At 43.0% G+C, this 21,756-nt stretch overlaps 1 protein-coding gene and 1 non-coding gene across 2 annotated transcripts in view; one reads left to right on the forward strand and one right to left on the reverse strand.

The window, feature by feature from the left end:
• Positions 1-28: 28 nt before the first annotated feature.
• ARL3 (ADP ribosylation factor like GTPase 3) overlaps positions 29-21,756 on the forward strand; it is a 45,407-nt gene continuing 23,679 nt past the window's right edge. Inside the window, exons 1-3 of the mRNA XM_066355975.1 lie at positions 29-177; positions 9,723-9,866; positions 18,412-18,528. Coding sequence (XP_066212072.1) covers positions 175-177; positions 9,723-9,866; positions 18,412-18,528 — 264 coding nt within the window. The 5' untranslated portion in view covers positions 29-174. The remainder of the gene's footprint in view (positions 178-9,722; positions 9,867-18,411; positions 18,529-21,756) is intronic.
• Positions 17,215-17,321, reverse strand: LOC136385091 (U6 spliceosomal RNA). The gene has a single exon (XR_010747704.1). It is a non-coding gene; the product is annotated as a U6 spliceosomal RNA (small nuclear RNA).

Consider the following 21,756-nt stretch of genomic DNA (forward strand, 5'->3'; position numbering starts at 1 on the left):
GGCGCGCTTGCGCATTTTGGAGCAAGCGGAGCTGGTCCCCGCCCCGTTCTGCGGCTTAGCTCCTCCGCGGTGCGTGCCAGGAACGTCAGGGGCGGTGCCGCAGAAGTTGCCCCTGGTAACGGGGGGTGGCAGAAGGAGGAGGAGTAAGAGGAGGAGGAGGGACTCGTTGGGAGGATGGTGAGTGTGGGGATCTTGAGCCCCTTCTGAGCCGGTCGGTTACCCCTCGGCTTGTCCCAAGCCTAGGGCGGGGCACTGCGCTTAAAGCCAAAGAGGGAATGGGATGGTGCTCAACTTGCTGTCTGGATCCTGGATTGGTTTCGGGGGGCGTCGAGGAGCCCCGAGGGTGTGGGCCCTGGAGGGAGACCTGGGCCTTAGGAGGAAGGCGGAGCTCGCATTGGGTCCCGAGCAAGGGGAAGGGGCTGGAAGGGTGCGTGGATGTCTCCGGTGGGTGCCGGGGCTCCATTACTCTGGGGACAGGGATGAGGGCGGACCCGAGGCGCTGCGAATAATAGTCTCCGCATGAAGGTTTAGATCTCCCCAGGAAATCGGCCTCCCCACGCCGCAAGAAAGTGGGGTCCGTCTTGGTCGGGGCGGAATCGGGTAGCAGGGCCAGCGTTACTGAGTTTGAGGTCGCCCTAGCGGTACGGCAGGAGATGGTAGCGCTCCTCTTCTTAGAGTTGTGTACGGGCGTCTGGGGGGGAGGGATGTAAATCCCAGGATACAAAAGAGATGCCGCTTGAAATATATGCCTAGTGAATTTTACGCATCCTGAATGTGTGCGTGGAGAGCATGCTTCTGCAGTCCTGGGTTCTTATTTGCAGAGTTTTATGCAAGGTGTGGTTGTAGGTGATGACCGATCTTCCATTCATTACTTAATCCATGTTAATGGAGGCAAACTTGCTGCCCGGTTCCTGGTGTTTTCGTCAGAACCTGTTGCAGCCTTCTTTTGCGTATGACTACAACAGAACCAAAAAGTCTTAATCTCAGTTTAGAGGCTCCAAACTAAAAATAATGGGAAATTAAAACTAGAAAGTGGGCATCCATTTCAGACAGTGCTTTTTCTCTGTCAGACCTAATTAAATCTTTCCAGAACTGTAAATTATGTGTGACAGATTTGATCGTTGACATTCTTTTCCTTTCCATTGACATTGATTCCTGTGAAGTTAATGGGAGACTAATAAAATGAAATTGAGTCGTTTTAGAGCGAGCAAAGAAAAATTGATTTTGAAGTGTTTAGAACAGGTTGGCTTACAACTGTAAAAGAACCAGCACTCAAACTTAGAGTTACTTCCCTACCCCAACCCCAGTCCCTTTTTGACTTTTAGAAGTATTGAACCACTTCTGTTAATTTAGAGGGAAAAGCTAGATGTCCACACGGAAAAAATATGTACCTTTGGTCAGATTATCCAATGAGAGTCAATTTTGATAGAAAAAAAATCTCAATTGATTTTACATTGTCAGGTTGTTAAAGTAGAATTGTTTGATCTGAAGTTGTCAGTCACATTTCACACTTGCTGCATTGCTGTTTTATTAATCTCGGGCTAAACAGATTTTTACATGTTTTCTTTTTATTGTTTATGTATGAACTGTCCATTCAAAGGCTAAGTTTTTCTCAACAAATGAATATAAACATAAATACACAGAAAATAACAATAGAATTGAAATGAAAAAAGCAAGCCAAACCAATAGAGAATGAGATGTCATCATAAAGAGACGTACATGAGAGGAGCCTAACTTTTCCCACTTTATCAATTAAGTGGATTATGTTATTTAATGATCATTTAATTTATAATTACAGGCCACAACAGATAACCACAGCTCATGTTTCCAGGTGCAAATTGACACTGTACACAACAAATTTACACGGTATACAGCACTGGTATATATATATATATATATATATATATATATATATATATATATATATATATATATAATGGTTCTATTCAGTGATCAAGACAGATTTCATTATTCTTTCTTTTTTCCTAAAATGGACAATAAGAAATTAGAACAAATTATTCTGGATTCTTTATCTATTTTCCAAAATACATTTTTTTCTATCTCCAAAACTGTGAGCTATTCTTAGAACTGAAAGTGGAACATGGAATTTAAGCGGTCAGTGGTGTGATTAAGTGTGTCACATTTATCCCATGGGCCCCCGTGTAACTGTACAACTGAACACTAAGTCCCAGGTTGTTGGGGTTTTTTTTAACCTTCAGCTATGACTAATACATACGTACTCTTTCTCTTTTTCTTTTTTTTTTTAATTTGGAGAATACTGCCACAAAAACCTATTGGGGTTTCTCTGAACATTTAAGGTCAGCTCTTTTAACCCTGCCTTATGATTATAAGTTTTTGGTGAAATAGTAAGTTAGCAATAACTTTAGGACATAACTATTGTTATTTAATAGATGACTCCTTCATTCAGGAATTACTTAGGGGCTACTTTCTATATATATGAAGATGGTTCCCAAAATTATGTTTTCTGGTCAGAAATGGTCAGTGAACAGTAAAAATAAATAATAATAATAATAATAATAAACACAACAATTGTTTTGAGTGTACTATGTGTCAGGCTTTACACACATTACCTTATTTAATCTTCCTAACATTTTTCTTGTGATAGAAATATTGTTCTCATTTTCTAGATCTAACTGTGCCTGGAGTTGCACATATAGAGACTAGAAAGCCCGGCGGTCATACGAAATGACCGCTGTTTTAGATATTATAAATTGTAATTAAAATGATTTGTGCAAAGGTGTCTGCTAATTCAAACTGAATTACCCAGGGCAGGCGGCAAGGACGCCCCTTTGCTTACTGCCCCACGGGGTTTCCCCCTTCTACTTGCTTAATTGCTTAAAGTAGAGTGCAATGAAGGAAACCACTGGCGGTACATTTCTTAAGAGCCACCGCTAGCTCAATAAATAAAGGTGATTTAAATAATAAAATGTTAATTCACATGTCAAAGATCTCTTTGTACACAACATTTCTTGTGTAGATCTTTCTATCATTTTTAAGCTCGCCTTGCAGAGGACCATCAATTATTTTTAATTTTACGTCCGTTCTTTCACAAACTCTTGAACAGGCAACATAAAGTTGACCGTGTCCAAATGCAGGCTCAGGTAAAAAAATGCCAACACGCTTAAGCGTTTGGCCCTGAGACTTATTGATGGTCATAGCAAAGGCAAGTTTTACAGGAAATTGTCTATATCTCAATTGAAACGGCAACCCTGTTTGAGATGGAGCCAAATCAATTCTTGGAATGACATGTATTTCATCCTTTGACATAGAGGAGCCAGTCAAAGACTTAGCTATTATGACATTATTTTTCAATTGGAGAACCTCTATTCTTGTACCATTGCAAAGACCCCTTCTGGTGTTAAGATTTCTTAACAGCATAATAATTGCTCCAATCTTTAACCTCAATTTGTGAGGTGGCATGCCAGAAGGTGGGACTATTTGAATGCCGTGGCAATTTCACCCCATTGGCTAGTACAGTTACGCAAGCAACCAATAAGCTATCGGCGACAAACAGACACTTAAGCCGCATATAATAAAGAAGTTGAATACCAATTAATGAAACTCTAAAGCCTATAATGTTCTTTTCATGAGGACTCTGGTGAAGTGGGAACCCACAGCCTTTCTGAGGAAGTGGCCATATTTTGTTCCTCAAGAAACATGGTATTTATTTAGTAGAGAAGACAAAATTTGAGTGAGGTTCCTCACTCAAGGCTATAGGAATTCCTGGGAATTAATAAGGTCTTACTGGGCAGCACCAGTTTTTTTTTGTTAGTTTCAAAAAGAGGTGAGAATAAATTGAAGTCAGTTCCATTTAAGCTAGTTATGGGGGAGTTCGTGTACTTGACAGTTGGCTTACTAATTTGAATATTTAAATTTTTAGCTGTCCTCATGGCCACATATATTTTTCATATACCAGCAGATTCCTCTTTCCCCCTCCACCACACTAGTTTCTTTGAATGACCTAGTTTGTATCATTTTAGGTCAGTGCGCCATACCTCTGCCAGTAGTTGAGTTGAAGCCAATTTTGAGGCAGGAGAAATGTCTATAGTGAGTAGCATATCCATTCATGATTTGCCTGTAGAAAAGTTTGTTTAAATATTTTGTGGCCAAGTCAGCTTGCTTTTGTCCACCAGGGTGCATAGAACTTGTATACATGCATGGTAGTAACACAATCTACAGTTAACTAAAGTTCTTGTTTCTCAAATTGCCTTTATTCAATGTCATGGGAGTACAAATCCTACATAGAGATCATATCTGTTTTGCTCACTATTGTACTTGGGGCACATTGTGGGTATTTAATGATGAATGAATGAATAAATGAATATTTTGACCAAAAATATACCTTGAAAATCTACTCCCGTGTATTTATACTGCAAAACTTAGCTCCATAATAAAATTAACTTCTAATGGCAGCCTCCCTTCATTTGACATTTAAACTAAAGGATGGCCTGACCAGGCAGTGGCGCAGTGGATAGAACATCAGACTGGAATGTGGAGGACCCAGGGTTGAGACCCCAAGGTCGCCAGCTTGAGCACGGCTCATCTGGTTTGAGCAAGGCTCACCAGCTTAAGCCCAAGGTCGCTGGCTCCAGCAAGGGGTCACTCGGTCTGCTGTAGCTACAAATGAATCAGTGAACAACTAAGGAACCGCAACAAAGAATTGATGTTTCTCATCTCTCTCCCTTCCTGTCTGTCCCTCTCTTTGACTCTCCCTGTCTCTGCCAATAAATAAATAAATAAATAAATAAATAAACTAAAGGATGGGCATATCTGGACAGAAGCATGGAATAGACTTATTCTGCTCTCTTTCCTCCAGCCTCTTTTTTTTTTACAGAGACAGAGAGAGAGTCAGAGGGACAGACAGGGACAGACAGAGAGGAACAGAGAGATGAGAAGCATCAACCATCAGTTTTTCGTTGCGCATTACAACACCTTAGTTGTTCATTGATTGCCTTCTCATATGTGCCTTGACTGCAGGCCTTCAGCAGACTGAGTAACCCCTTGCTCGAGCCAGCGACCTTGAGCTCAAGCTGGTGAGCTCAAACCAGATGAGCCCTCACTCCACCAACCGGTCAGGCTCCTCCATCCTCTTAAATCGGCTTACTTTGTACCTTTCAGGCAGAACCCTGATACCTATAAATATCTTCTTCCCTACTTAGCAAACCCTGGTAATCCTGTGATCCCCTGTCTTCAGTAGTTGGGTTAACATGATGCTGTATTGTATTTGCATTTGTCTCATCTAGACCATGCTTGAGATATCATTTATCATTTTGCTAGAAGAAAATATTAGCTGAACTTTACATGTCTCTGTAATTTTGCTTAAAGGTAAAGCATGTGAAGTCATTGTTCCTTGATGAGGAAAATTAGCCATTAGAAATGTAGAAGTCTTGTTTTTTCATACCATTAGGTTAATGAAGTTTAGTCTTAGTTAGAATGGTTTGTCATGTGTACTTTGCTTCTCTCCTTTGAAAATGAATAGAAATGAGTTTTCTTTTAATTATTCAATTACAAATACTATAGAATAAGTGTATGTAAAAGGTCTCAGCCTGCAGAATGCAGTATTTTTTACATTTTTCAAAAAAAAGAGACACACACCTGACCTGTGGTGGCATAGTGGGTAAAACATCAACCTGAAATGCTGAGGTTGCTGGTGGGAAGTCCTGGGCTTGCCCAGTCAAAGCACATATAAGAAGCAACTACTATGAGGTGATGCTTCCTGTTCCTCCCTGGCTTCTCTCTCTCCCTCTCTCTCCCTCCCCCCCTCTCTAAAATCAATAAATAAAATCTAAAAAAAAATCTTTTTTTAAAGAGACACATGAGGAAAAACCTAAAACATTCATTTTGAACCTTGAAAATATTTGAGAGAAAACATCTCCTTTCACAATTTCTACACTAGTAGATAATGCATAAGAAGACCTGGACCTGTACTGTTGTTTAATGTACTAAGGGGATAAACTCCAGTAGTTTTAGAATTTTATTGAAAAGGTAATGGGGATATCTAATCAGGAACTCAGAAGTAGTACAAGGTGTTTTCCCTGTTCTTAGCCATTTTATATCACCAGTCCCCTGGGGATCTCAGAATTCTAATTTTAACTGTTCTGAAAGGTGGTATTATAAATGAGTGATTGCAATGTAGCTAAGAGAAGCCAGGGAGACTTCTCATAAATACAGTTTCAAAAGGGAATGGTTGTTAAAGTATTCAAGCCAGAAAAGATGAAAATGAAAGAAATGTCATGCCTTTCAAAATAAAAAAGACCTGCCTATCTTTCTCGGCGTTTATTGGTTTCAGATCTATTCAGCCTTTCTCAAATCTTTTTTTTTTTTTCCTTCTTTTTTTTTTCTTTTTTTGTATTTTTCTGAAGTTGGAAACTGGGAGGCAGTCAGACAGACTCCCGCATGCGCCCACCCGGGATCCACCCGGCATGCCCACCAGGGGGCGATGCTCTGCCCATCTGGGGTCTGGGGTGTCGCTCTGTTGCAACCAGAGCCATTCTAGTGCCTGAGGCAGAGGCTACAGAGCCATCCTCAGCGCCCGGGCCAACTTTGCTCCAATGGAGCCTTGGCTGCAGGAGAGGAAGAGAGAGACAGAGAGGAAGGAGAGGGGGAGGGGTGGAGAAGCAGATGGGCGCTTCTCCTGTGTGCCCTGGCCGGGAATCGAACCCAGGACTCCTGCACGCCAGGCCGATGCTCTACCACTGAGCCAACCGGCCAGGGCCTCTTTCTCAAATCGTTTGGTATGGAATTTGTCTTTTTTTCTTTAACCAAACCTTCCATTTTACATTTTATTGCCGGAAACATTTGAGGCATAGAGAGGTTAAAGTGATCCTTAGCAACATACTGCAAATACAGTACTAGAAGCGGGAAACAGAGTTTCTGGAGAGAAAGGCATTCTTAATAATTATACATATTTGCATATCATTATCCAAAGATTCAGTTGTTGAGAATTATTTCACAGAATTATTTGATCTTAGTGAACAGACTGGTTGGAATTATTGCCTGGCGCAATGCAGATAAAAAATACAACCATTTTATATAATTCTAAGACTCAGTTTGAAGGAATTTCTGCTTGAGCTGGGGGATTATATGCCCTTTAAACTCTGGGATTCTTTGATTCTTGTTGTAACCATGCCTCATTGGAACAAGATTACCAGTTGCAGGACAGAACAAGTGACTATCTTCTAAGACTTTTCTTAATGTTCTTAGATAAAAAGCAACATGGTTTATTTTCACCCATAAAAATGAATAATAATAGCCTGACCAGGCGGTAGCGCAGTGGATAGAGCATCGGACTGGCATACAGAGGACCCAGGTTCAAAACCCCGAGCTCACCAGCTTGAGTCAGGGTCGCTGGCTTGAGCATGAGATCATAGATATGACCCCATGGTCGGCTGGCTTGAGCCCAAAGGTTGCTGGCTTGAAGCCCAAGGTTGCTGGCTTGAGCAAGGGGTCACTCGGTCTGCTGTAGCCCCCCAGTCAAGGCCTATATGAAAAAGCAGTCAATGAACAACTAAGGTGCTGCAATGAAGAATTGATGCTTCTCATCTCTCCCTTCCTGTCTATCTGTCCCTATCTGTCCTTCTCTCTGACTCTGTCAAAAAAAAAATTAATAATACTAAAAAGAAGAAACAAATACTAGGTAGGTAACTAGTCAAAAATACTGTGGTTAAATTTTGGGTTTTTTGTTTGTTTATTTCATAAATGGCTTTTTTTTTTTTTTTAAAGAGAGAGAGAGGGTTAGACCAGGACAGAGGCAGGAAGGGAGAGAGATGAGAAGCATCAACTTATAGTTGTGGTACCTTAATTGTTCATGAATTGCTTTCTCATATGTGCTTTGACCACCAGTGAGTGACCCCTTGCTGCCTTTAAGCCAGTGACCTTTGGGCTCAAGCCAGTGACCATGGGATCATGTCTATAATTCCATGCTCAAGCCAGCAACCTGCACTCAAGCTGGGGAGCTCACACTGAAGCCTGATGAGCCCACGCTCAAGCCAGCACCCTCGGGGTTTCAAACCTGAACCTCTGTGTCTGAGTCCGATGCTCTATCCACTGTGCCACCCACCTGGTCAGGCCTGAAATAAAATCTTAAACAGAGAGCCCAGATACAATTTTATACAACATTTTTGCATTTTTTTAAAAAAAATTATTGATTGATTAATTTTAGAAAGAGAGGAAGGAGAGAGAGAGAAACATAAATTTGTTGTTCCACTTATTCATTCATTCATTGGTTGATTCTTGTATGTGTCGTGACTGGAGATTGAACCCACAACCTTGGTATATTGGGGCAACACTAACCAACTGAGCTATACCCGGCCTGGGCTGTATTTTTTTTGTATAGCACCTTTGTAAGTTTTTGTTTGTTTGTTTTGTGACAGAGACAGAGAGAAGGACAGATAGGGACAGGCGACAGGAAGGGAGAGAGATGAGAAGCATCAATTCTTTGTTGAGGCACCTTGACGACCATGGGGCTACAGCAGATTGAGTAACCCCTTGCTCAAGCCAGCGACCTTGGGCTCAAGCTGGTGAGCCTTGCTCAAACCAGATGAGTCCTCAAGCTGGCGACCTCGGGGTTTCAAACTGGGTCCTTCGCATACCAGTCTGATGCTCTATCCACTGCTCCACCACCTGTCAGGCTGCATAGCAACCTTAAATCTTGTGTTAACTTGGGTGGATAATTCTATTTAGTTTAACAACTATTATCTAGTATCTATCTAACAAGTGCCAGGCATGTGTAAAACAAGTTATATAGTCCTTACCCACAAGAAATTTCACTCTAGTCAAGAAGAAAAATACAAAAGTCAGTTACCTATAGTCTGATATGATGAATGCAATACTCTCAGTTTCTATAAAGGGCTTTAGGAACACCAGCTGGATAGTAGTTCATACTTCTGGGAGTTTGGTGTGACTGCTAAGCTGGATTAATAGGAGCAGGAATAGCCATACTGTTTATTAAGTTGCTGAATTTACTAACCTACTTCTGCCAAAACTTAGAAGGGGGAAGCAAATGAAATAAATGACATTAAAGTGGAAAATAATAATTAAGCGCTCCATTACCAATAACTTTTTTCAAGGAGGAGAAGATATTCTTTTTGTTTTTGTTTTAGTGAGAGAGAGAGGGACAGAGAAAGAGAGAGAGAAAGAAAGGAAGGGAGATGAGCATCAACCTTGACTTGGGGGGGCTCCAGCCGAGCCAGTGACCCCTTGCTCAGGCCAGCGACCTTGGGCTTCAAGCCAGTGACCTCTGGGCCAAGCCAGTGACCTTGGGCTTCAAGCCAGTGACCTTCGGGCTCAAGCCAGTAACCATGGGATTATGTCAGTGATCCCACGCTCAAGCCAGTGACCCCACACTCAAGCTGATGAGCCCGCGCTCAAGCCAGCGACCGTGGGATTTCAAACCCGGACCTCAGTTGTCCCAGGTGGACACTCTAGCCACAGCACCACTACTGGTCAGGCTTTTTAAATATATTTTTAAGATCTTATTTATTGATTTTAGAGAGCTGGGGAGAGAGAGGAGGAGTGGGAAGCATCAACTTGTATTAGTTGCTTTTCATATGTTCCTTGATCAGGCAAGCCTGGGGTTTTCAACCAGCAACCTCAGCACTTTAACCACTTTAACCACTGTACCACCACAGGTAAGGCTAAGGAGAAGAAGATATTCTGATGTTCAATAATATCAAAAGTAATCTTTCTTATGGTTGTTTAAGGGCTTACTCTCAATTTTGCGTAAATTGAAAAGTGCACCAGACCAGGAGGTGAGACTCCTTCTCCTGGGCTTGGATAATGCTGGCAAGACTACTCTTCTGAAGCAGCTTGCATCTGAAGACATCAGCCACATCACACCTACACAGGTGAGCATTGCCTTGGCCCCAGATGCTGTGGGACACATGGAAGGTGATAATAGCAATATGAAAGACAAAATGGGAAATAAAGTTTTGTCTTCTTCTAAAAGTCTTGTTACTGATAAAAGTCTATACTGTTTAAAAATAATCTTAAGATTTCAAAAATATGTATCAAGAGATTCCATTTGCCTGACCAGGCGGTGGCGCAGTGGATGGAGCATTGGACTGGGATGCGGAAGACCCAGGTTCAAGACCCCAAGGTCGCCAGCTTGAGCGTGGGCCCATCTGGTTTGAGCAAAAGCTCACCAGCTTGGACCCAAGGTCGCTGGCTTGAGCAAGAGGTTACTCGGCCTGCTGAAGGCCCGCGGTCAAGGCACATATGAGAAAGCAATTAATGAACAACTAAGAGTCGCAACACGCAACGAAAACCTAATGATTGATGCTTCTCATCTCTCCGTTCCTGTCTGTCTGTCCCTGTCTATCCCTCTCTCTGACTCTCTCTCTGTCTCTGAAAAAAAAAAAGAGATTCCATTCATATGAGATACTTAAAGTATTCAGATACATAGAGACAGAAAGTAGAATAATGGTTACCAGAGGCTGAAGAGAGAGGGGGGAATTAGGAGTTGTTTAATGAGCACAGAGAGTGTTGTAAGATGAAATACATTCTGTAGATGGATGATGGAGATGGTTGCACAACAGTGTTATAGGTACTTAATGCCACTGTACTGTACACTTTAAAAAGGTTAAAATGGTCACTTTTATTTTATATATACCTAATAATTTTTAAATAAATAATTCAAATAAATATATATGTATACCTATGTCAAGACACAATCCCCTCAAAACTGTGATTCCTTTTTAAAAATAGCTTTACCTTCTGATTATGAAATTAATTAATATAGAAGATACAGAGAAAGTATAAAGGAGAAAACCAAAGAGAACTGTGAAAAAAGCCACTGTTAATATATATTTTAATGTGAAGGCCTGACCTGTGGTGGCGCAATGGATAAAGGGTCGACCTGGAACGCTGAGCTGAGGTCGCCAGTTCGAATCCCTGAGCTTGCCCAGTCAAGGCACATACAGGAAGCAACTACTATGAATAGATGTTTCCCGCTTCTCCCTCCCTCTTTCTCACTCTCCTTCTCTTTCTCTCTCTCACCTCTTTCCAAAAATCAATAAATCTAAAATATATGTATATATCTTAGTGTGTATTTTTCAGACTTAATAAATATAATTACCTATCTTTTTAATCCAGGCTCATCAACCCTCCTCCTTCCTAAGGCTAAGCAAGCAAAACACAAAGGATAAGGCACTGGTGGTGCTTGCTGAACTGAAGTTGAAAGACAAGCCCTGATTAGAAGAACTCTAGTCAGCTTCTTTAAACCTCCTTTTCTGTAGGAAATTCTGAGAAAGCTTGACCTTTGGCCAAGCCTTCAGGTTTTCTAACTAGGGACAGCCATGTTGATCCTAGTCACTTTAAAGCAGGGGTCTCAAACTCGCGGCCCGCCGAACAATTTTGTGCGGCCCGCAGACTAATCCACGAAGTTCAAAATATTTTGGATAAAATTAAGTAAGCCTAGGGGCCTAGTTGTATTTTTCATTTCTCTAGCATCCTAGCTAGATATTAGCTTAGTTAACAGCAGTTGTGATGCGAACTACAGTTTCTGGTCGTTTTGTGACACTGAGTAAACTGCATGTATGATTGTGCTTGTTGTACTGATTATTTTTTTGTTTTCAACTGCAGTGAGAAAAGTGTTGCGTAACAGTTGCCTTTTGTAGACCTAGTGCTGCCCGCCGAATGGCTGTGATCTTGCTCTGCGGCCCACATGCTGAGTTGAGTTTGAGACCCCTGCTTTAAAGTGTTTGAGCAGTAGAGGGGTTAGGAAACCAGGGTTATGTAGCACATTGTGTCACCTTACTGTGAGAGAGCTTGGTGTCAGGTTTGAATGGCTGTGCTGGTGTGTGGACTTCAGGGCCTGTGGTCTTACCAATTCAAAATACTAAGCAGAAAAGTAATTTCGACTGTTACCAAATGAGCAGTTTTATAGCTTCTGAACAAATTTAACATACAGCCTAAGGAGGAGCAAATTACAGTAGTCTAGCCTAGAAGGGCTGAAAACATATATTAGTGTATGAGAATTTCTGCCAGAAAAAGAAGGGCTAAATGTTTTGGGGTAATTTTGTTTTTTATTCCTTTTTTTTACGTTTATTTATTTATTTATTTATTTATTTATTTTGTATTTTTCTGAAGCTGGAAACGGGGAGAGACAGTCAGACAGACTCCCGCATGCGCCCGACCGGGATCCACCCGGCACGCCCACCAGGGGGCGAAGCTCTGCCCACCAGGGGGCGATGCTCTGCCCCTCCGGGGGGGTCGCTCTGCCGCAACCAGAGCCACTCTAGCGCCTAGGGCAGAGGCCAAGGAGCCATCCCCAGCGCCCGGGCCATCTTTGCTCCAATGGAGCCTTGGCTGCGGAAGGGGAAGAGAGAGACAGAGAGGAAGGAGGGGGTGGGGGTGGAGAAGCAAATGGGCGCTTCTCCTATGTGCCCTGGACGGGAATCGAACCCAGGTCCCCCGCACGCCAGGCCGACGCTCTACCGCTGAGCCAACCGGCCAGGGCCTTAACGTTTATTTATTGATTTTAGCAAGAGAAGAAGAGAGCGAGAGAGACAGGAACATTCATCTGTTCCTGTATGCACCCCAAACAGGGATCAAACCAGCAACCTCTGCGCTTCAGGACAGTGCTCTAACCAACCGAGCTATCCAGCCAGAGCTTGCTTTATTTTTGTTTGTTTGGGGGGTTTTTTGTTTTTTGTTTTTTTTTTAAATTTATTGATTTATTTTAGCAAAAAAAGAAGGGAGAGAGAGAGAGAGAAACATTGATCTGTTCCTGTATGTGCCCTGAGCAGGGCTTGAACCTGGCAACCTCTGCACTTTCAGACAATTGCTGTCCAGTCAAGGCCAGGGCCAGTCAAGGCCAAGGCTTGGTTTTGATTCTTTTTTTTTTTTTTTTCCAGAGAGAAGGACAGATAGAGACAGACAGACAGGAAGGGAGAGAGATGAGAAACATCAATTCTTCCTTGCGGCCCCCTAGTTGTTCATTGATTGCTTTCTCATCTGTGCCTTGACGGGGGTAGGGGGTGGGGAGGGGGTGGGGCTACAGCAGACCAAGTGACCCCTTGCTCGGGCCAGCGACCTTGGGCTCAAGCTGGTGAGCCTTGCTCAAACCAGATGAGCCTGCGCTCAAGCTAGCGACCGCGGGGAACTTGTGTCTTCCACATCTTAGTCCGATGCTCCATCCATTGCGCCACGGCCTGGTCAGGCTTGTTTTTGATTCTTAATAGGCTGTATCTCTTCAGAGCACTACTAAAATAGAATTTCCATGCTGCAAACATAGAAATGAACTCAAAGTTATGGACCCAAAGTTCCAATTCTAACTTTCTGGCTTTGTTTGATGTGTTGTAGATAACTTATTTTACAGGGGGGCAAAAGGAAGTTTACAGTTGTTCATATGGAAAATAATACAATAATTAGTACATAATAATACAAGGATAAATTGTTTCACATATTCACAACAGTAAACCTATTTTTGCCCCACCCTGAATTATGTCAAGGTTTCATATTTATTCCTTTTTTTTATTTTAAGATTTTATTTATTGAGCCTGACCTGTGGTGGCACAGTGGATAAAATGTCAACTTAGAACACTGAGGTCACGGGTCCAAAGCCCGGGCTTGCTGGTCAAGGCATGTATGGGAGTGGATGCTTCCTGCTCCTCCCCTTCTCTCTCTCTCCCTCTCTTTTCTCTGTCTCTGTCTCTCTTTCTCTCTCTCTCTCTCTCTCTCTCTCCTCTCTCTAAAATGAATAAAATCTTTAAAAGAGAAAGAAGAGAGAGGGAGGAGAGGGAGAGGGAAAAAGAACAGGAAGCATCCACTCTCATATGTGCCTTGACTGGGCAAGCCCAGCGTTTTAAACCGGCGACTTCAGCATTCCAGGGTGATGCTTTAGCCACTGCACCACCACAGGTCAGGTCATATTTATTCTTTTAAAGCAAAATTTGATTGTGTTTTTATATTATAAAAAGTAATAGATACTCATTATAGTAAATTTAAAAAGCATAAATAAGTAAAATTGAGAAACTAGAAATCACCTATAATGTCCATTCATACATAACCACTCTTAACATTTAGTGATATTCAGAAAAAAACAAGAACTGCAGGATTCCATACATTGGTGGGACATAAAAGCGAGACTAAGAGACATGGACAGGAGTGTGGTGGTTACGGGGGGTGGGGGGAGGGACTGAGGGAGAGGGGGAGGGGAAGGGGTACAAAGAAAACTGGATAGAGGGTGACAGAGGACGATCTCTCTTTGGGTGATGGGTATACAACAGAACTAAATGACAAGATAACCTGGAAATGTTTTCTTTGAATATATGTACCCTGATTTATTGATGTCACCCCATTAAAATAAAAATTTATTTATTAAAAAAAAACCATTTAGCCTGACCTGTGGTGGCGCAGTGGATCAAGCATCGACCTGGAATGCTGAGGTCGCCGGTTCAAAACTCTGGGCTTGCCAGATCAAGGCACATATGGGAGTTGATGCTTTCTGCTCCTCCCTCCCTTCTCTCTCTCTCTCTGTCTCTCTTCTCTAAAATGAATAAATAAAAATAATTAAAAAAAAAACATTTAGTGATATAGTCATTCAGTTTTATTTCTATGCATATATATGATGCGTATATTTAAAATAAAAAGGCTTATAGGGAATATGCTATTTTGTATCATCTTATTTACTTAATATGCATGTTGAATATCTTTCTATGTTGTAAGTACTAATGCAATACACATCTCTAAATGTTTATACCCACTTATTATTTCCTTAGAATAATTTCTTAGTAGATTTATTGGATCTGATGGCTTAATAGAATTTTAAGGCAGCTGATACGTATAGTTGAATTTCCAGGATTTACTCTTATTTATTCTCTGCTTCATTTTAGAAGGATTTGCTGTTACTGGACTTGACATTTAATATTGTAGTTATGTATAGAATTTTTAAGCTCACAAAAATGGTTTTGTCAATGAGTCAGAATGAAGCAGCCTTTTATAATAGGCTTAAGCCACTTCCCTTTAGAGTTCTTCAACTTCTCATTTATTCAGTAGTCGGCATTTCAGAGGAGCTGCAATCAGCACCATCCCAGTTATTCGCTAGCGACTGTTTATCCTCAGGGGAAACTGGGTGGCAGTGTTCATGGACCCTCGCATTGTGCCTCCTCCTTCTGCGCTAAGCAGTAGTGTTGGCAAGCTGCCAGATGCAGGAGATGTTTATAGAGGCTTCCCCAGACACACTTAATTCCAGGTATTCTGGATGAAATCACACTTCAGTGGTAGCATACTGTAGATTGGGTTTTTCAAATCCTGATTTCACTATATCATTTTTTTTTTTTACAGGGACAGAGAGAGAGTCAGAGAGAGGGATAGACAGGGACAGACAGACAGGAACGGAGAGAGACGAGAAGCATCAATCATTAGTTTTTCGTTGCAACACCTTAGTTGTTCATTGATTGCTTTCTCATATGTGCCTTGTGCCTTGACCGCGGGCCTTCAGCAGGTCAAGCAACCCCTTGCTGGAGCCAGTGACCTTGGATCCCAGCTGGTGAGCTTTTTGCTCAAGCCAGATGAGCTCGCGCTCAAGCTGGCGGCCTCGGGGTCTCGAACCTGGGTCCTCTGCATCCCAGTTCAACACTCTATCCACTGCGCCACCGCCTAGTCAGGCACTAAGATTGCAAGAAGATTTTTAAAATTATTTACAGTTGACTTTAGAGCGAGAGGAAGGGAGAGATAGAAACATCGATTTTTTTTTTTTGCCTGACCAGGTGGTGGCATAGTGGATAGAGCATCAGACTGGGATGCCGAGGACCCAGGTTCAAAACCCCGAGGTCACCAGCTTGAGCGCGGGCTCATCTGATTTGAGCAAGGCTCACCAGCTTGAGCCCAAGGTCACTGGCTCGAGCAAGGGGTCACTTGGTCTGCTGTAGCATCCCGGTCAAGGCACTTACGAGAAAGCAATCAGTGAACAACTAAGGTGCCGCAACAAGGAATTGATGCTTCTCATCTCTCTCCCTTCCAGTCTGTCTGTCCCTATCTGTCCCTCTCTCTGTCTCTGTCACACACACAAAAAAAACCCACAAGAAATACCAATATTTTATTCTACTTATTTAGGCATTCATTGGTTGATTCTTGTATGTACCCTGACCAGGGGTTAAACCTGCAACCTTGGCTAATAGGGACAATGTTCTAACCAACTGAGCTACTTGGCCAGGGCAAGTTTCTTTTTTTTTTAATTCTTGCTCATGAAATGCCTTCTCACCAAACCCCAAAGTTCCTGTTAATTTGTTTCTCTGAATACTAATACCCAGCTCACAATTCTTTTTTTTTTTTTTTTTTTTTTTTTTTTTTTTTTGTGACAGAGACAGAGTCAGAGAGAGGGACAGATAGGGACAGACAGACAGGAAGGGAGAGAGATGAGAAGCATCAGTTCTTCACTGCGGTAATTAGTTGTTCATTGATTGTTTTCTCATATGTGCCTTGACTGAGGGGCTACAGCAGACCGAGTGACCCCTTGCTCAAGCCAGCGACCTTATGGTCAAGCTGGTGAGCTATGTTCAAACGAGATGAGCCCGCGCTCAAGCCGGCGACCTTGGGGTTTCAAACCTGGGTCCTCCGCGTCCCAGTTTGACTCTTTATGCACTGAGCCACTGCCTGGTCAGGCTCCCAAGTCTATCTACTTCTGATTTGCTCACCTTCCTCATGGTTCCACCTTGAGTAACTGTCCTGAAAACAAATGCTTGCTTTTCAGGTTCATCAGAGATACCCATTAAGGAACAGTTTCAAATGCCTGCTTATTGGTTTGTTTGTTTGTTTGTTTTCATCTGCCTGTAATTGAAGGCTCCACTCCAGAGTCTGAACATGCTTTTCCAGCACACCCTACCTTCCTCACTGAGCACATATCCAGTTACTAACCAGCCTCCCCCGTAGTGTCCTGAGTTCAGCTCCTTTTCAGCTGCTCCTAAAGAATTCCAGATTGCAGCTTTTGCCTCTTTATTTATTTATTTATTTATTTATTCATTTTTTAGAGAGGAGAGGGAGAGAGAGACAGAGACAGAGACAGAGACAGAGAGAGGAGCGACAGAGAGAGAGAAGGGAGGGAGGAGCTGGAAGCATCAACTCCCATATGTGCCTTGACCAGGCAAGCCCAGGGTTTCGAACCGGCGACCTCAGCATTTCCAGGTCGATGCTTTATCCACTGCGCCACCACAGGTCAGGCTATTTTTTATTTTTTAATTTTATTTATTTATTTTAAATATGGAACGCTTCACGAATTTGCGTGTCATCCTTGCGCAGGGGCCATGCTAATCTTCTCTGTATCGTTCCAATTTTAGTATATGTGCTGCCGAAGTGAGCACGCTTTTGCCTCTTTAAATGTAGCATTTTTCCTGGCCAATGATGGTGCAGTGGATAAAGCGTTGACCTGGAATGCTGAGGTTGCCAGTTCAAAACCCCAGACTTGGCCTGGCCTGCAGTGGCACAGTGGATAAAGCACCAACTTGGAATGTTGAGGTTGTCAGTTCGAACCCTGGGCTTGCCTGGTCAAGGCACATATGGGAGTTGATGCTTCCTGCTCCTCCCCCTCCCTTCTTTCTCTCTCTCTTTCTCTCTCCTCTCTAAAATAAATAAAATCTTTTTTTTTCTTTTTAAATTTTTTTTAAAATTTATTCATTTTAGAGAGGAGAGAGAGAGAGAGAAACAGAGAGAGAGGAGAGAGAGAGACAGGGGAGAGGAGCTGGAAGCATCAACTCCCATATGTGCCTTGACCAGGCAAGCCCAGGGTTTCGAACCAGCGACCTCAGCATTTCCAGGTTGACGCTTTGTCCACTGTGCCACCACAGGTCAGGCCTAAATAAAATCTTTAAAACAAAAAAAAAACAAACCCAGACTTGTCTGGTCAAGGAACATATGAGAAGCTATTACTAATATTTGATGATTCCCACTCCTCCCTCCTTCTCGCTCTCTCTCCCCTCTCTCTAAAATCAGTTTTTAAAAAAAGAAAAAACTTTTTTAAAATGTAGCATTTGTTCTATTCTATTGAGTCTTCAAATTCAGCGTCAGTGTTTTGTTAGTTACATGTAATGTCCTACATGTAATGTCCTGTTAAATTTTTCCATCCTAAGGGCTCATCAAGGGTGTGGTCTGTGTTTTCAAAACTATTCCCATACCAAGTTGTCCTCTGCAGTTGTGTGTGTGTGTGTACTCATTACAGAAAGCACATCATGTTATCCATGACATTAATCACAGACTCCACAACCTGAATGAAGTAAGCCTGTATAAATACATCTCTTTCTTCCCTATCACAGCAAATCGTTTTCAGTGTTACTAGTGTCAGATTTGCAGAACACCTCAGAGTTAGTAAATAATATAGCTGTCAAATGTAACTTTGTCAGAATCGTGATCTCAAAGCTTAATAAAACTTGATGTGTTTGCCTTCCTCTATTGCAGGGTTTTAACATCAAAAGTGTACAATCACAAGGTTTTAAACTGAATGTATGGGACATTGGTGGACAGAGAAAAATCAGACCATACTGGAGGAATTATTTTGAAAACACTGATATTCTTGTAAGTACTGCTTCTGATGCATTAATTCATAGTCTCTTCTGCTATATTAGGAACAACACTGTAATGTTCTTTCTTGTCAATAATTCTATTGCCATAACATTAATCATTGTGGATTTAGGGTTAGCAGAAGGCTCTAGATCAGGGGTCCCCAAACTACGGCCCGCGGGCCACATGCGGCCCCCTGAGGCCATTTATCCGGCCCCTGCCACACTTCTGGAAGGGGCACCTCTTTCATTGGTGGTCAGTGAGAGGAGCATAGTTCCCATTTAAATACTAGTCAGTTTGTTGATTTAAATTTACTTGTTCTTTATTTTAAATATTGTATTTGTTCCCGTTTTGTTTTTTTACTTTAAAATAAGATATGTGCAGTGTGCATAGGGATTTGTTCATAGTTTTTTTTATAGTCCGGCCCTCCAATGGTCTGAGGGACAGTGAACTGGCCCCCTGTGTAAAAAGTTTGGGGACCCCTGCTCTAGATTGTGAGTTAGAAACATCTTTATTTAGCTTGTATAAGATGTTTTGCTATCGCTCAGTTACAATGTTGTACCTAGACCCACCTTGTCAAAAAGTATCTATTAATTAACCCTAGTGATTTGTTTTTGTTTTTGTTTTTTTTAATTCCTGAAGCTGGAAACGGGGAGAGACAGTCAGACAGACTCCCACATGCGCCTGACCGGGATCCACCCGGCACACCCACCAGGGGCAACGCTCTGCTCACCAGGGGGCGATGCTCTGCCCCTGCGGGGCGTCGCTCTGCCGCGACCAGAGCCACTCTAGCGCCTGGGGCAGAGGCCAAGGAGCCATCCCCAGCGCCCGGGCCATCTTTGCTCCAATGGAGCCTTGGCTGCGGAGGGGAAGAGAGAGACAGAGAGGAAGGACGGGGGGTGGGGTGGAGAAGCAAATGGGCGCTTCTCCTATGTGCCCTGGCCGGGAATCGAACCCGGGTCCCCCGCACGCCAGGCCTACGCTCTACCGCTGAGCCCACCGGCCAGGGCCTAACCCTAGTGATTTGAACAGCAAAAGGGAAGTCAGAAGATTGTGCCACTAATCTGTTATCTCAAGGATATCAACAAATCAAGTGTATCCCAAACTGAGCAATCAAGACAGCGAGAGTCCTGGAAACAGTGATGTATAAGGAGTGATTGAAAAACCTGATGATGCCCTTCCTGGAAAAGAAAACACTTGGAACTGCCTTCAGTTGCTTTAAGAACTACCTTAAATCAGGGAGATTAGCCTCATTGTGAATATTTCTGAAGGACAAGGAGCAGTTTGGCAAGTATTAAGTGGTAGAGTTTAACTCAGAATAACGAAGAAGTTTCCTATAACTGTAACTGTCCAGAATTAGAAGAAGCTGCCTCATGCACTGGGGGTTTCCTGGCTCAGGTGGCCTTTGTTTAGGCAGAGGCTGGGGTTAGCCCCCATCTCACTGTCACATTCTCTAGGACTGCTGTTTCAGAATTCTTAGAGAGATTTCACTAGCCACAAATACGATTTCTCCAGTTCCTGCTCCTCCCCTGTCAGTTCCTGCTCCTCCCCTCCAATGATCTTGTCATTCATCCTATTTTAGCTACTCACTCTTGATCATACTCTAAAACAGGGAATCTCATGAACTTGGATAGAAAAAAATTGCATATTATTTTTATTAACCTCTAACTGAAACTTTGCGTTAACTTCAGTTATGATCTCAATAAACTGCAATAATATCAGCCATGTTGATGTCAGTGTCATTACGGGCAGGACTCACCTTGCATCTCAAATAGCTTCAGTCTGCTGCTGCTTCCTATGCCTCTCTTGCTACTGGATCATTCCTGTCAGCATACACACATTCTGTAGTTTCTCTTGTTTAAAAACAAAAAACAGCCTGACTGGGCAGTGGTGCAGTGGATAGAGCATCAGACTGGGATGCGGAAAACCCAGGTTCGAGACTCCAAGGCCTCAGCTTGAGCGCGGGCTCATCTGGTTTGAGCAAAAAGCTCACCAGCTTGAGCCCAAGCTCGCTGGCTTGAGCAAGGGGTTACTCGGTCTGCTGAAGGCCTGCCGTCAAGGCACGTATGAGAAAGCAATCAATGAACAACTAAGGTGTTGCAACGTGCAACGAAAAACTAATGATTGATGCTCCTCATCTCTCCATTCCTGTCTGTCTGTCCCTGTCTATCCCTCTCTCTGACTTTCTCTCTCTGTAAAAAAACAAAACAAAACAAAAAACCACACACAAAAAAATAAACACTTTTTTTTTTTTTCATTTTTTCGAAGCTGGAAACTGGGAGTCAGTCAGACAGACTCCCGCATGCGCCCGACCGGGTTCCACCCGGCATGCCCACCAGGGGGAGATGTTCTGCCCACCAGGGGGCGATGCTCTGCCCATACGGGGCGTGGCTCTGTTGCATCCAGAGCCATTCTAGCGCCTGAGGCAGAGGCCACAGAGCCATCCCCAGCGCCCGGGCCATCTTTGCTCCAATGGAGCCTCGGCTGCGGGAGGGGAAGAGAGAGACAGAGAGGAAGGAGAGGGGGAGGGGTGGAGAAGCAGATGGGCGCTTCTCCTATGTGCCCTGGCCAGGAATCAAACCCGAGACTCCTGCACGCCAGGCTGACGCTCTACCGCTGAGCCAACCGGCCAGGGCCAAAAATAAACACTCTTGCCTCAACTCTTTATTCCCCTCTAGATACTGTCCTATTCCTCAGTCTCTCTTTACAACAAAACTTCCTACAAGAATCTTTTTTACTCTGTCTTCACTTCCTCTCCTCCCAGTCACGTGGAACCTTCTATTCTGACTCGCGAGGAATTCCACGTTAAGTCCCGTGTTCAGTTTTCAGTGCTCAGTGCTCATCTTACTTGACCTGTCAGCACATTTAACAAAATTGGTCATGCTGTCTCTGAAGCACTGTCTTTCCCTGGCTTCAACAATACCGTTCTTTGTTGGTTTTTCTCCATCTCACTGGTTACTCCCCTTGGTTTCCATTGCTGTATTTTTTCTTGTCTTCTAACCTCTGTATGTTGGAGTGCCCCAGAGTTCAGGCCTGTGCTTTTCTTCTCTAAGTCACTGTTTAGGTGACTGCATCCAGTTTCAAGGTGTTAATCACCACCTACACGCTGGTGAATCCCAAAACGTTAGCTCCAACCTGGAACTCAGTCTCATATAGCCAGCTACCTGTTTGACATCGCCACTTCAGTGGCCAATAAGTCCCTTCAACCTCAACATGTCCAAAACCAAATTCCTGTCTTCCTCC

Source organism: Saccopteryx leptura, chromosome 13 (genome assembly GCF_036850995.1).
Source record: "Saccopteryx leptura isolate mSacLep1 chromosome 13, mSacLep1_pri_phased_curated, whole genome shotgun sequence".
Lineage (NCBI taxonomy): Eukaryota > Metazoa > Chordata > Mammalia > Chiroptera > Emballonuridae > Saccopteryx > Saccopteryx leptura.